The sequence below is a fragment of the Misgurnus anguillicaudatus genome, chromosome 19 (genome assembly GCF_027580225.2).
Source record: "Misgurnus anguillicaudatus chromosome 19, ASM2758022v2, whole genome shotgun sequence".
Taxonomy (NCBI): Eukaryota; Metazoa; Chordata; class Actinopteri; order Cypriniformes; family Cobitidae; genus Misgurnus; species Misgurnus anguillicaudatus.
In genome coordinates, this window is record NC_073355.2 from 20,713,736 (window position 1) to 20,728,723 (window position 14,988).

A 14,988-nucleotide genomic window follows, 5' to 3' on the forward strand; every position below is an offset into this window, starting at 1 on the left:
TGATGGCTTATTCGTACAAAAACGTGTAATAATTATCAAAAAAATAAATGGGGAACTATCGAGAACGAGCATTGCGTCAGTAGATGACGCTATGGGATAAAACGGTTTTCTCATATTCTAAAGAGCTTTTGTTTCATGTCAGTGAAACTCACAGACCAATGGTGTTCAAGCCCGCCATTTTGGACAGAGCTTAATAAGGCTGGGCCGACAGCCATACAGTACCTTATTTGACTAAAGTGGGAATTAAAAACAAGGAAAACAATGGATCCAGGGGCGTAGCAATTGCGTCCCGGGCCCATATGCAAAAAAAAATGGATGGGCCCCCTTAAGCCCAACCCCCCCCCCCCCCCAACCTTGCCCGTTGGCATTGTTAACTGTGGCGTGCAGATCTGTTTTTTACTTTACTTTTTTACTTTAAAGGGTAGATTTAAATAAAGAAAAACTAAATGTTTTGGGTAGTTTTTGACTCGTGACTAACTTCTCTGCCTTCTTTTTTCTCTTTGAGGCCCCACTTTTATATTTGTCCATCCTTAATGTTCATGTAGATAGCCGCTATAGTAACCTCTCACACTGTGTTTTCTTTTTTTTTGCGCGGCGATGCGCCATGTAAATGTAAAAAAATTATGGCGTAGTAGTCTACGGCAGCCGCGGAGTGCAAAAAAAATAATAAACCCAAACAAGAAACGACGGAGAAATTAAACATTACGGAGAAATAAGAAATCACTACACATGATATGCATACAAAAATATATTTATTGCTGCCACAAATAAAAATTTAATTGAAAAGAAAATTATTAAAAGCTGGGGCAGGCCCAGGGCCGGGCCCCCTATTGGCCCGGGCCCATTTGCACGTGCATACCCTGCATGCCCAGACGCTACGCCACTGAATGGATCTTATTCACTAAGCATGCGTGAATCACGCACAAATTTGTTTGTGAAATATGCGTTTGGACGTTTTAACTAACATATCATGAATCAACAAAATCTTTCATACTATAATTTATTCTTAATAAAGAACCCTATAATATATATCTGTGTTATATATTGTATATATTTTTTCCTTGTTCATGATTATTGTGTACTTGTGGTCTAAGTTGTTTTTACGTTACATGTAAAATAAATTTTAGTATGAAAGTTTTTGTTGATTCATGATTTGTAAGTTAAAATGTCCGTACGCACATTTTACGAACTAATTTGTGCATACGCATGCTTAGTGAATGAGACCCATTGTTTGTTACTTTATTTTCACAAGGAACCACGGTTACAAAAGTAGCCTTATTATTCCCTTTTAATATACGGTTAACTTTGCAGTGCATCAGTAGTTGACGCCTTGGGAACGTATCCCGTAATGCCGTGCTATGGCGGACTTGGAGTGCATTTAAGATGGAGACCTGGCACTTATAGGGCCTGTGTTTCTGACAGAGATGTATAAAGTACTAGGGACCCAGACTTGAGTAAAAGTACAAGTGCTCTATCAAAAAAGTGACTTGAGTAGAAGTTTAAGTGCTCTTTAAGCAAAGCACTTGAGTGGAAGTATTAAAGTATTAAACATGTTTTGTACTTAAGTATTGCAAGTAGTTTTTTTTTAAATATAAGTACTAAAAGTAAAAGTACAAGTATTGTGTAATGTAGTTATTAAAGAAAACAGTCAAACGTTTGAATATAATATTGTTTATATTATTTCAAATGTTTAAGCTAAAGGAAACTCACAATTCCTTTGGCTGTAGCAGGAGTACAAGGACATTAATGTTCAGATAATTCAGATTAATTTAACTGATATGGAGATAGAGAAATCAGAATAAATGAAATATTAGTCAATATAATGGTAATAGGTAAAGGTACAAGGTGTTTCAATGTATTTAGGTTTCCTTTTTTCGCGCACACTCGCCCTTTCTCGCGCATTCTCTCTCTCTCTATCGGTCTCTCTCGTGCACTTTGGTTCTCTCTTCGCTTCACATTTGTCCACAACCCCGGCTCATATTTGGGAGTGAGAAGGAGGGAGGGGTCCGCCCTTCACTTTCTCCGATTGGTTTAGACCACAATCTGTGTGTGTTTCTAATGTGTATCACCGCTCCGGCAGTTATAATGTGGGTTTGGAATGATTCGTAACATTTGAGTGTAACGAGTAACTATGCAGCACATAAAAAATGTTTCGGAGTAAAAGTATTAAACTCATTGAAAATATGTACTGAAGTAAAAGTGGAAGTAGGAGAAAAAAATAATACTTCAGTAGAGTACAGATACTGTCTTTTAGTACTTAAGTACAGTAGTAAAGTAGTTCTACTTTGTTACTATACATCTTTGGTTTCTGAGAGGTTCAAAACATAAGTCCAAGATCGGTTTGAGGATGCCATCTTTCTTTGGGACAAGAAAGTAATGGCGGTAAAATCCTGACTTGCTCTGCGTCACAGGGACCGTCTTTATAGGGTTTGTACTTTGGCTCTGAGGATATGCATGCAATAGTTGGAATGCAAAGAGTTAATATGTTTCTAAATAGATGGGCCCTGCAAGCAAACTTAAGTGAGTAGCAGTTTTCATCTAAGATCCACCCAGATAGGCCAGGAATGCAGTGAAGTGGACGTGAAACGTGAACCAGCTTTCTGTCAGGAAGGGAGTATTTGCAGAAATGGAACACAGCACGGTGGCAGGGTACCCATTTCTGCAATAGTATAGTAAGGAGGAAATTAGGTCTTCTTGTGAGAATCTACAAATTTTAGTTTCGCTATAACAGTAGTGTTGGGTTTGGGAGCAGGTGGAGTGTGAGCGAGACCATAACCGGCAACAGTTACATTTCGTGACCAGCACCTTGCCGTAAATAGGGCACTGGGAAACACAGGATCTTCAGCAAAGGTGAAACTTAACCCCTTTGGGATGTGGCCCTTGATGCCTTGGGTGGTGGCACGGCTTGGAAGGGTGATTGGATTTTGATTGCCATCCACTGGCCAAAGACAGGCATAGGTGGGCAGGAAAGATCAACCATGGAGAACGTGTGGGGGACAGAACTGCGGGCGTGAGTATAATGGAGCTCCTCCAAGAACGCGTGAGCTGCTATTGGGGGGAGCTGTTGGGGGCATCCTCGTTGAGACAGATGTGTCTTATAGCCACATTGTAAAATACATGCAAATTGCCATGAGAGTGTGTTGAGAATTCATTAAATTAATGAATATTTTTAATGATAGAAGTATGGAAGTAAAATGAAACATGGCATGCAAATTTGTCACTTAGAAAAAACAAAGAACCTAGGACAATAAGTTAATAAGCGGATACCCCAAACCACCAATAACCAACCAACAGGAAATGATCACAGGAAGTATCACATGTTAGATCGCATAGCAAGGTCCTCACTTCAGTCCATGCTTCTGTAAAAGCAAAAGATGCCTGAAAATATATATTGCAATACTATTTCGAGGACCAAGACAAAATCAACAAGTAATTATGGACGTAAATACCTTTTTGAATGTAACTTTTGGCATGTTGTTAAATTGCATTGATGTGCAAGAGTTATTTCATTATTTTTTAGAAAAACAGCATATCAGCGATAAGCGACCTGATGACTGTATTGTGGTTCTCCTTGTTCTCCTCATCCTGTCTCTGGTGGGAAATGCGGTGCTTGTATATTTGTGTAAGTAACCTCATGATGGTATTGTTGTGTGTCAATGTAGACTGCAGTACTTATTGTTTTTGTTTTTTTGTGTTCATCTTGCCAAAGGACTGCAGTTGAAAATTAGCCGGCTGGCTAAAACTGGCACATTTACAGTAATGTTGATTAATGTGTGTGGTCCTTATAAATAAAATAAACACCTACAAAAAAATGATTAACATAAACACAGACAAATATGTTTGTCAGATACATTTATTATGCATTATTTATACAATTATTTATACAATTCATCCTTTATCACTTAGTATTACAGCACCCACATTACATGCATTACATGTTTACTTTCAAACTGCATTTTGCTTTCGTTTAATATTTTGCATTAAAGGTATTTGAACTTTTTATTGACTTGTTTTTTTTTTAACAAGATTATAATGGACATACATATTTATCTGTATTAACATACAGTACAAACAGAAAATACAGGAAATATGTACATAAATGTAAAAAACAGTTACAAAATCACTTTTTCTGGCAAAAGTCAATATTTAGTGTGACCTCTCTTGGCACTAAACATATTTTGAACTGTTTTGATAAGACTAAAGTCTTGAAGTCATTGATAAGAATAAGCTTGCCTAGGTTCCTGCTGATATTGCTCAAATGTATAGGCAATATCACACTAAACACTTCACACTTTAGCTTTTCTTTTTATTCCGTTTTTAATACTACATACACATTTCCTGGGGCAAAAATGTAATGTGTTTAGAAATGATAAAACAATGAAAATAAATGCTGACCAATGCAGATAGTTTTAAGATCATTTGTAAGTACTCACACTGGGGACACAGTAATGTAATAAAATACTGTATTTCATTTTTATTACAGATTTGAGCAATGGCATAGTTGGTTGTGTGCCCGTAACAAACTGCTCAGAGCCAGGTACTGTAGACATCTGCACAAGTGCGCATATAGAGACAATATGCATGCATGCTTTTGAATCATTTCTTTATTTGTGTGATTCACCATAAATAGACATAGACATAGAACATGATGCATTGAACATGTGGATCCATCCCAAAGATACAGAAGACTGGACAGCAGCAAATTACTGTCCAGAAAAAAGCAAGTTAAACTTTTCTTAATCATGTCACATTTAACTCGAAATCACATTGGTTATTACATGTCCATTTCTATGTCGCAACAGATTTCAACGAGACGTGGGTGAAAGACAGGGACAAAGTCTATGTTTTATCCAATGATACCATGAACTGGAACAGCAGCAGGGAACGCTGTCAGGCTTTGGGTGGAGATCTAGTGATCATCAGTAGTAAAGAGGAGCAGGTAAAGAGCGAGACATTATGTATCATGTGACAACATAAATAGCCCCTATTCTTCTGAAATGTACTTGAATTGAATGAGTTTTACAAAAAAAACTAAAAGTCTTCAGCATCTTTAGCTATTGCACATTAATGATGATGGTGTCTGTACTGTCGTATCATCATCATCACAGTAATCTCTTCATCCTGCAGAAATTTATTGCTGACCGAATAGGCAGGCAAGCATTATATTGGATTGGTCTGACCGATAGCCACATGGAGGGAACGTGGATGTGGGTAGACGACACCCCCTTAAATAATCTTGGGCAAGTCATATTTTTTATTTTTAAGTCTGACATGCTTGCAACGGACAAGTTTGGATTAGTGCAATAACTGTCAGCCAATAATGACATATGTGTTTCTCAAAAGTATATTTGATTTATCTCAGCTATGCGGTCATTATGTTTCAGTTCCTTGTGGACAGCTCCTCCTGATAATTTTATATCACCGGAATATCCTGACGGTGAAGATTGTGTTGTGTTAAATGGAAGGACCCAAGGCGCATTATGGGGGGACGTTTCTTGCTGGAGGAAGGAAAGAAGAATTTGTGAACTTCTGTGTTCTTAGTAAATATTTGAAATAAGTATCTGTGTGACTGATTTTGATGTGATTACGCTGTACAGTATTGCTAATCAAATTATGGACAGTGAAATACTGTCATTTAAATACTGAAGAAATATTACGTTTTTATTTAAATTTTTAAGCTATTTAGTAATATTTTGAAAACATATTTATTAGAATTTCTATTATGACTTTTGCAGATAGATTTTAATAGATTTGCAAGGACGGGCAGTCCAATGTTTAAGCATTTTTCAAACTCCTATTCACAAATACATTCATACATTACGTTTAATTGAGATTTGTGAGTTATTATTACCTATTGGTGACTTAGTAGGGATGTGTGAAAAACTAAAGTGGAAACAGAATAAAAACTGTTTTGCTTTGTTACAAATTGTGTTTCATTCCACAACTATTTTTTTAATGATTGAGGTCATATGGATCTTGTTGAGGTGTTTAAGACCCTGTAAGACCCAAATATAGAAAAAAATTGATTCACCTTTTGTTGTAATTTTTGACATTTTTAGTAAGTTTTTATGGAATTGTTGTAATATAACAACATCGGGCCTATGGGTAGCAGAATTTCAGTGATTTCACTCACTTTCTTAATAAATGTAAATAACATCTAAGAGTTTATTTGTAGGGTGTACTGCTTATGTAGCCTAATAACTGTAGCCTAAATCCATTTACATAATCACACAATACATAATAACCAGACAATTTCAAGGATTTGTCCATTCCACAGAATTCACACAATAGCAAGCTTATTGTCCTCTATTTATAATGCTAATAGCACGTGTAACCCCACCCCACATTCCAGAACATTATCGCCTGACCCTCATGTAGCAAATAGATATTTTGGCAAACAAAGCCCAGACAAGAAAACAGGACCAGGTAAGTATATTTTATAAATAATAAGATACATATAGTTTCAAATATTGCTACATAAATACGTTCTAATTCTCAAATAATTAATTTCCTAAAAATGTATTTAATAAAAATAGTATCAAATATATTTAAAATCAATATTATATTTTGTTGCTACCAAAAAATGACTAAAAAAGTAGATTTTTTAACAGTTTAGAAGGTGCACGGGTAAATTTTGGTACCCTTCAGACCCAACGTTGTAAAATTGCAACATTGACATAAAAAGCTAAAAATCTAATATAATCAAAACATTCAGCTGTCTTATCAATCTTAAAATCTGCATGATCTAGACATATAACTTATCACAGAAAAAAATATTTTATGCATTTTACTTACATGATTGTTGATTTATTAGTAAAAAAGGTCATGTTCTTCAAGGCAGGTTTGTAAGCTTTGTAAGTTCACAGCCAGGAAAACAAACCTATTAACAAAGTCTACCATTCAAAATCATTGCAGGATTAAACAATAGAAAAAAAAAACATGTACAGGTATATTTTATTATACCGGCTTAAACTGATGCTGTAATATTATAGCCAAGGGCTTTACAGGGTTAAAGGTGATCTAGATATTATATTTATGTATTTTTTTTTAAAAATAATATAACATAGTGCGTCCAGAAAGTATTCAGACCCCCTTCACTTTTTCCAATTTGTTGGGCTACTCCTCTTTTCAATTCAAAACACATGAAAGACTGCTTGGATTTTGCACAAAGCATCTGAAGAAGGACTCTCAGACAGCTTTTCACACTTGAAATGGTTAGCCCCGGGTTATTCTATATAACCAGGGTTAAAGAGATAATTCACCAAAAAATGAAACTTATTTTATAATTTAGTTTCATGTAATTACAAACCGGTATAATTTTGGAGTCATAGGCCCCATTGACTTCCATAGTAGGAAAAATAATACTATGGAAGTCAATGGGGCCTCTTAACGGTTTGGTTACAAACATTTCTCAAAATATCTTCCTTTGTGTTCACCAGAACAAAAAAGTATACAGGTTTGTAACAACATGTCAGAACAGTAAATGATGACATAATTTTCATTTTTGGGTGAACTGTCCCTTTAAGAGATAACCCTGAGTGTTTATAATCTTAAATGTCACTGTGCATTTCTAAACTCTGGGTTAACAGTGGTAAGCATTAAAATTGTATAAAAAAGGGGTGTCAGACTGACAAAGTTACTGCTTTAAATATGCGTTTGTCTCATGCTTCCGCATCAGTGACACATCACACACATCTGTCTTTCTTGGCTCCTGGGATGTTTTTACTACAGAGTCAGACCGGGCTAGTTTCATTTTCCTACATGACATAGCCGCTTTTGGACTTCTATTCTATAACAGGGTATACTGTAATTTAGCCTGTTTCTATATAGTTAAATATAGTACTCTTTTTAATGGTTGAAGCACTGCTAAATCAAACATACAAATGTTTTATAGAGACAATAAAGCTGGTGCCCTACAACCCATAAATAACAGGAGGAAATTATCGCAGGAAACACGAATGAGCTGGCTTTGCAAGCACTTCAGTTTATAGCCTAATTCTGCACTCTTAAAACGGTTGTTTTAAACAACACATCTTGTGTTTTCCCTTTTATTTATTTGAACACAAAAACAATTGTAACTGAAGTTTATTTATGAACATGACACTATGTAATTTTTACACAGACAGATCTTGCACACGCATGGTTAATATAAAAACTTGTATCACTCGATCGGTAGTCGATTGCTTTTGTTGTCAATACACTTGCTGAGTTGCAGTAGCATTTATTTCTGCCTCTTTTATGCATATGCTGCAGCATAAACACTCTCTACTGTGCATATATGAACACCAACCTATTAAATAAATAAAGATACTGAGTCTAGTTTGCATCCTCTTGTACGTGCACGTAATGACGTGAGGTTAATGCAGTGCACTGCACTGGGTTTAATAGAATCGAGTAAGTGTGAAACCATACCAACACTGCGGGGGGCGCCGGAAACAATCATACTCGGGGTGGGACAGCAGCAAACATGCCCAGTACAGTGCAAAACGCCCCAGACTTCATCAGACCAACTACAGTTCTGCTTTGCAAGTCTTACTTCTCTGTTTGATAGCAATGAACAAACGCGACATGTTTGACCATGTTTATGATAACACCATATGGATGAAAAAGAACACATGTGGAGGTGAGTCCTTCGATATATTTAATAACAACACGTCAAGTTACAGTAACGTTATCCTAATTAAGGTTTAAGGGGTTTTTACGAGATGCATGTAGTATCCTCCCATAACTATGCATTTGTTTAATTTTTTATTAATAAATATTTAACCATTTTAACAACATGATTAAAGTCTGAGACATTTTGCTTCAGTTCTTGTTTTGTCGATTGTATTACCTAAATGTTGGTCAAATAATGTAAGTTACAATGTGACATCTTAAAGGGGACATTTCACAAGACTTTTTTAAGATGTTAAAGAAATATTTTGTGTCCCCAGAGTACATATGTGAAGTGTTAAGCTCAAAATATCATATAGATAATTTATTATAGCAAGTAAAAATTGTCATTTTGTAGGTCTGAGCAAAAATGTCCGTTTTGGGTGTGTCCTTTTAAATGCAAATTAGCTGATCTCTATACCAAATGGTAGTGGCATGGTTGGATAGTCCAGATTAAAGGAATATTTAATTTTCTTAAAAGAAAAATCCAGATAATTTACTCACCACCATGTCATCCAAAATGTTGATGTCTTTCTTTGTTCAGTCGAGAGGAAGTTGTGTTTTTTGAGGAGAACATTCCGGGATTTTTCTCATTTTAATGGACTTTGGTGGAGCCCAGCATTTGGTGCTTGACTCAACACTTAGCAGTTTTTTTCAACGGAGTTTCAAGGGTCTATGAATGATCCCAAACAAGGCATAAGGGTCTTGTCTGGCGAAACGGTTGTCATTTTTGACAAGAAAAATAAAAAATATGCTCTTTTAAACCACAACTTTTCGTCTAGGTCCGGTCCAGCGCGACCTCACGTAAATGCGTAGTGACGTAGGGAGGTCACGTGTTACATATAAAATGCACATTTGCGGACCATTGTAAACAATAAACTGACACAAAGACCATTAATTAGTATCAGTTGACATACAACAACGTAGGAACGGTCCTCTTTCACCACACTTGTAAACACTGGGGCGGAGTTTTGCGTTCGTCCTATGTGACCTCTTGATGTCATGACGTATTGCGTGGGGTCACGATGGCGCATCATGACCGGACCTAGACGAGAAGTTGTGGTTTAAAAGTGCATTTTTTATTTTTCTTGTCAAAAATGACAATCGTTTCGCTAGATAAGACCCTTATGCCTTGTTTGGGATCGTTTATAGTCCTTTGAAACTTTTTTAAATGTTGGGCTCCACTAAAGTCCATCAAAACCAGAAAAATCCTGCAATATTTTCCTCAAAAAACATAATTTCTTCTCGACTGAACAAAGAAAGACATCAACATCCTGGATGACATGGTGGTGAGTAAATTATCTGGATTTTTCTTCCAAGAAAATTGAATATTCCTTTAAGGGGCGGTATTATCCCCGTATGACATCACAGGGGGAGCCAAATTTCAAAACCCTTTTTTTCACATGCTTGTGGAGAATGGTTTACCAAAACTAAGTTACTTGGTTGATCTTATTCACATTTTCTAGGTTGATAAAACCACTGGGGACCCAATTATAACACTTAAACATGGAAAAAGTCAAATTTTCATGGTATGTCCCTTTTAAGCTTAATGCAATGTCCCCTTTAAGCTTTATAATATAGCTGAAGTAACAGTTTTAATGCTGATATTTTTGCAAATGTAATTTTCAGTTGTTTATTATGTGGTAAAGGCTTAATTAGGGCTACCTCTTATTATTTAGGATTGTCCCAATAGCAACAAATCCAAGACACCTATATTTTTCACATCCTAAAACTATTATTATTATTATTATTATTATTATTATTATTATTTGTGGAATTAAAATATATGCATCATGTTATTCAACATTACAATTAAAATGTCTTAATGTTACAGCAGTAAAAAATTAGTAGGAAGTATACAAGACCTTCTTTTGAACGACTTCTGTGTTACGGTATGGTGTAGGTGGAGGACAAAGCAGGGTACGACAGATCAATATTAACAAGAACTTTAATAAGCATAAGCATAAGCAAACAACACATATACATCACATCAACATAACTTAAACAAGAACGAACAACTACTAAAGAAAACAACAAATATATACTGGATATATATATATATATATATATATATATATATATATATATATATATATATATATATATATATATATATATATATATCTCCTGTTGTTCCTAGGAAGATGACAGGGAAAACAACGGGAAACAGGCAGGCAAACCGACCGGGACTGTAACATTTTGCACATCTGCATCTCTCACACTCTCTTTCAGTCTCTTCCACTGTCCGGGGCCATAACTTTTCACCAAGAAATTTTCAAAGAACCGAGAAAAGGAACTGCTTTACCCATTTGGCTGCGTGATAGGGGGCATTGTCCTGCATGAAAATTGCTGTTTGATTGGGTGATGAACACAGGGAAGGAACCACATGTTACTGCAGGAGAATCTGATAAACATTTGCGTTCACTTTTCCATGTACTGTAGCTGTATAAGAGGTTGCAGAAAACATCCTCCAAACAATGACACTTCCTCCTTCACCTTCCACTGACTCATTTAAACACATTGAGTCAGACTTTTTCCAGATTGACAATGAACATATTGTTTCCATCAGACCCAAATAAATAAACATACTTTCACCGCTAAAGTGAACTTTGGACCAGTTCTCCTCTGTCCACACAACATGATCCTCAGCAATGACTAGTCTAGCGTTTTGATTCTGGTTTAGTCAGGGCAGAGTGGGCTTTCAGTCCAAAATCTCTTAACCATTGGAATATTGTATGCAGAGGCAGATCCTTAACCTGTTCAGCATTGTACAGATGAGTAATTCCAGCTGCAGCGTTGAACCGATTGCCCATTGAGATTCTTTGTATTATCCTCTCTTCTTGGGCATTTGTCTTTCAAGGGCGACCAGCCATTTTGGGGGAGTTTATAAGTGAGTGACATTGTAAAGATGCAATATTCTAGAAATTACAGATTTGGAACGACCAACTTCTCTTGCTATGGCTGAAAGAGTGATCCCTTTGGTCTTCATCTGGACAAGCTGCTGTCTGAGGGTTTCAGTGACTTGAAAACGGCTCACCATCTTGCAAATTGAGAGAGAGAGAGCGTGTGAGAGAGAAAATAAATAGAAAATGCTATTTTTGTTTTTTTAATTTTTTTGATTGCAACCACTTACCTTAAAAAAATTGATTAAATTTTTTTCAGTGGGGGACAGGCTTCCTAATGGTGCTTTTCTATTGCATAGTACCCCTCAGTTTGGTTTGGGTCTGGTCAGCTTACTTTTGGGGGCTTTTCCACTGGGTGCAGTACATAGTACCCAATACTTTTTTTAGTACCACCTCGGTTGGGGTTCCAAATGACCTGAGCTGTTACCAAAACGTGACGCGAAAACACTGTAGATCACTGATTGGTTTAAGAGAATCATCACTACCAGCGTCATTGCTATAATGTAAAAGATTAGCTTTACCTTTATGCTACCTTGCGTCTCGGGAAACCTGTTGTCATCTGTGCTTTGCTGTAAGTTCCCAAACATCCACAGGTTGAGAATCAGGATCACCATACCAGTTTTCCAGACTTGCAGTTTGTGGCAGCACATTCGCGACGTGCATATATGCTTAAATGCAACTTAAATAAGGCTCAGCGGAGCGCGTTGACCGACGCCACAGGTGTTTGTACAGAAACTGTAATGTGAGAGAGAGGTAGTGATAAACGCGATGTGCAAACATCTATTTGTGGTGTTCAATTTTAATTTTGTGGTGGACTGAGAAATAAATAAATGTATGGGAGTGTACAATGACGCTCTCAATTGTATGATGTCACAGCAGTAGGCAGCGCAAATATAACGACACGCCTATAATCCCTCCGACTCCAAAGTGTTACTAAACTCGATGGAAAAGCTAACCAAACCAAAGTGAGGTGAGCTGATCCGTCCTGACCCAAACCAAACCGTGGGGTTCTATGCAATGGAAAAGCGCCATTTTTTAGTGGTTCTCAAACTATTTTGCCATCCGGACCCCTTTGGTAAGGTGCATGCCTACAAAGAAAATGAATGACATAAAACAATCTAAAACTTAAAATTCGAATCAAACTAAACATTAAATTATAGAGTGTAGTGCTGTTGGTTAGTAGCCTTAATTTCGAGGTTTAATTACACAGAATTTATGATAAATTAATTAATTTTATAAAATGTCATAAAACTTGCCCCCCCGGCACCATCTCAGGGCCCCCAGTTTGAGAAGCACTGTTCTCAAGAACTAAGGGTATATTGTTGTGAAGGCTATGTGAATAAAAATTATTTTAATACATTTGGTTTCCCTCACTGTTGAGTTAAATTTTTATTTTACAGATAAGAGTTCTGGCAAACAGAAGAGACATTGTACCTACATAAGCATTATCTCTGTTGTTTTCTCACTATCTCTACTGGCTAACGTTATCCTGGGATGCCTGTGTAAGTATCTTTAGCCACAATTAAACATTCAATTCAAAGCTACAGTATACTTAAAACTATATTTTTGATTTTGAACAGATTTTATTGAAAACACAAATATGTTTTTTCAATGTGAGCCGGTAAGAAACTGCTCAAATTCAGGTAAATTATGTCTAAATCCTTATACTGTATATTATCTTCTTTTATAACTATAACTTAAACAATTATTGCATGCTTTCTCGCACCGTTACTCAGGTCATCAATGGCGTAACACAAGCTGCAAGTATGAAGAGAACTGGAAGTCATTAAACAACTGCCCAAGTGTGTAGTTTTTCAGCATACATAATAACTGGAGTGTTATATTGTAATAGATGAGTCAAGGATTTGCAGTACAGTTTGGTGTCAGTCTTTAAACCTGAACAACAGAGACAGCTAGTATTAATGGGTTATTTATTTATAACAACAAGTTATAATCTTACATTTTACATTTATGCATTTGCCAGACATTTTTATCCAAAGCGACTTACAGTGCATTAAAGAGTATGCATTCTGTCAGTATGTGTGTTTTCTGGGATGACAAATTGCATTACAGGAAATACAATAGTGGAAATATATTTAAGTTGGTGAAGGTTTAGTGGGTGTTTTTTACAACCTACAAATGTTTTTCTAGTCAAACCACAGACTTTCATTTCCTTTACTTGATTAACAATTTTTTTCTGTAGATTTGCCAGAGCAGTGGTTGAAAGGCAAAGGCCGTTTTTATGTTTTCTCCAGCAAAAACAACACCTGGAGCTCCAGCAGGCAGCACTGTCAGAGTCTTGGTGGAGATCTGGTCATTATTAACAACCCAGAAGAAAAGGTATATACAATTGTGTTTACCGTATTGCCCACCTTCTCATCTTTTCAAATGTGAGAGTATGCCCATGTGTGAAACTTGTGTGTGTGTATAAAGATCAAGCTGAGTTTATGCAGAAACAATGAACATAATTGTTTTATCTATATGCATTGCTTTTATCTCCATAACAGATTTTTTTTATAGATAAATAGATAATATAACATGAATAAATATAAAAAATGCAAACATGTATGATTAAAGTCAAATATAATCTGTTTTTGATGTAGGAATTTCTTGCCGAGAAATTATGTATAACTGGAAAGTCAAATCTCTACTGGACTGGCACCAGTGAGAGGAACTGGGAAGGTCAGGAGCAAGTCAACTGTTCTGCACTTAAAGGAAATACACAAGGAAAAGTGTCTTGCCAGAGAAATGAGAGAAGCATCTGTGAGATTCCTTGCCTCTAACAATCAAAAGACTGATTACTTTTATGGTTGTTAAGGTTTTTTAACTCTTTCCCAGCCATTGCCGAGTTATTTCATCAATTAAGAGAAAAGGTTTCCCTGCCAATGACGCTGCCCTGGCGAGTTTTTTTTGACAATCGAAATTTCCGCTATTATCCACTAGGTGGCACTCTTACGTAACTTATCAAACAAGCACCCACTGATTCAAAAACACTAAAAACTCTGATCGCTAACAAAAGTCCTTTACCAAAATGCAATTATCTCAGCTTTTGGCTCAAAATTGTGTATTTTTTAAAGAAACCTGCTCATATTTGAAAGGTGATAAAAAGAGAACAAACACAAAAAACAACACAATAAGTGTTAGTACACTAAATGCGTTGTTCCATAATACACACCTCTGTGTTATTATTGGAACAACACATTTTGTGTTACTTTTAACACAATGTGTTATTTGAACACAAAATGACACATCATGTGTTAAAATGACACAAAATGTGTTAAATGTCATAACACAAAATATGTGTAAAAAAATGAACGCATCTTGTCTTAGAGTGTATTTATAGACGGTTTCATCGGACGCACGTGATACACGTCTGGATCCGAACTTTACTTCCGGTTTCGTTTTTTTTAATGGTCTGACTAGTTGCTAAACT

At 36.1% G+C, this 14,988-nt stretch overlaps 2 protein-coding genes across 3 annotated transcripts; both read left to right on the forward strand.

Annotated features, from left to right (window-relative positions):
* Positions 1 to 2,379: 2,379 nt before the first annotated feature.
* Positions 2,380 to 6,036, forward strand: LOC129423735 (C-type lectin domain family 4 member C). Of its 2 annotated transcripts, none has more exons than XM_055180182.2 (7): positions 2,380 to 3,441; positions 3,521 to 3,622; positions 4,484 to 4,537; positions 4,631 to 4,720; positions 4,803 to 4,939; positions 5,128 to 5,240; positions 5,385 to 6,036. In XM_055180182.2, exons 1-7 carry the CDS (start codon positions 3,375 to 3,377, stop codon positions 5,539 to 5,541), a joined length of 720 nt encoding a protein of 239 aa, XP_055036157.2. In that variant the 5' UTR covers positions 2,380 to 3,374; the 3' UTR covers positions 5,542 to 6,036. The 2 variants fall into 2 exon arrangements, with proteins under 2 accessions (XP_055036157.2, XP_055036166.2); XM_055180191.2 differs by having other exon boundaries at positions 2,385 to 3,429.
* A 2,390-nt stretch (positions 6,037 to 8,426) lies between these two features.
* On the forward strand, positions 8,427 to 14,653 carry LOC129423744 (killer cell lectin-like receptor subfamily G member 1). Its single transcript, XM_055180198.2, has 6 exons — positions 8,427 to 8,623; positions 12,956 to 13,057; positions 13,136 to 13,198; positions 13,292 to 13,357; positions 13,759 to 13,895; positions 14,159 to 14,653. Exons 1-6 carry the CDS (start codon positions 8,554 to 8,556, stop codon positions 14,336 to 14,338), a joined length of 618 nt encoding a protein of 205 aa, XP_055036173.2. The 5' UTR covers positions 8,427 to 8,553; the 3' UTR covers positions 14,339 to 14,653.
* The last annotated feature ends 335 nt before the right edge of the window (positions 14,654 to 14,988 follow it).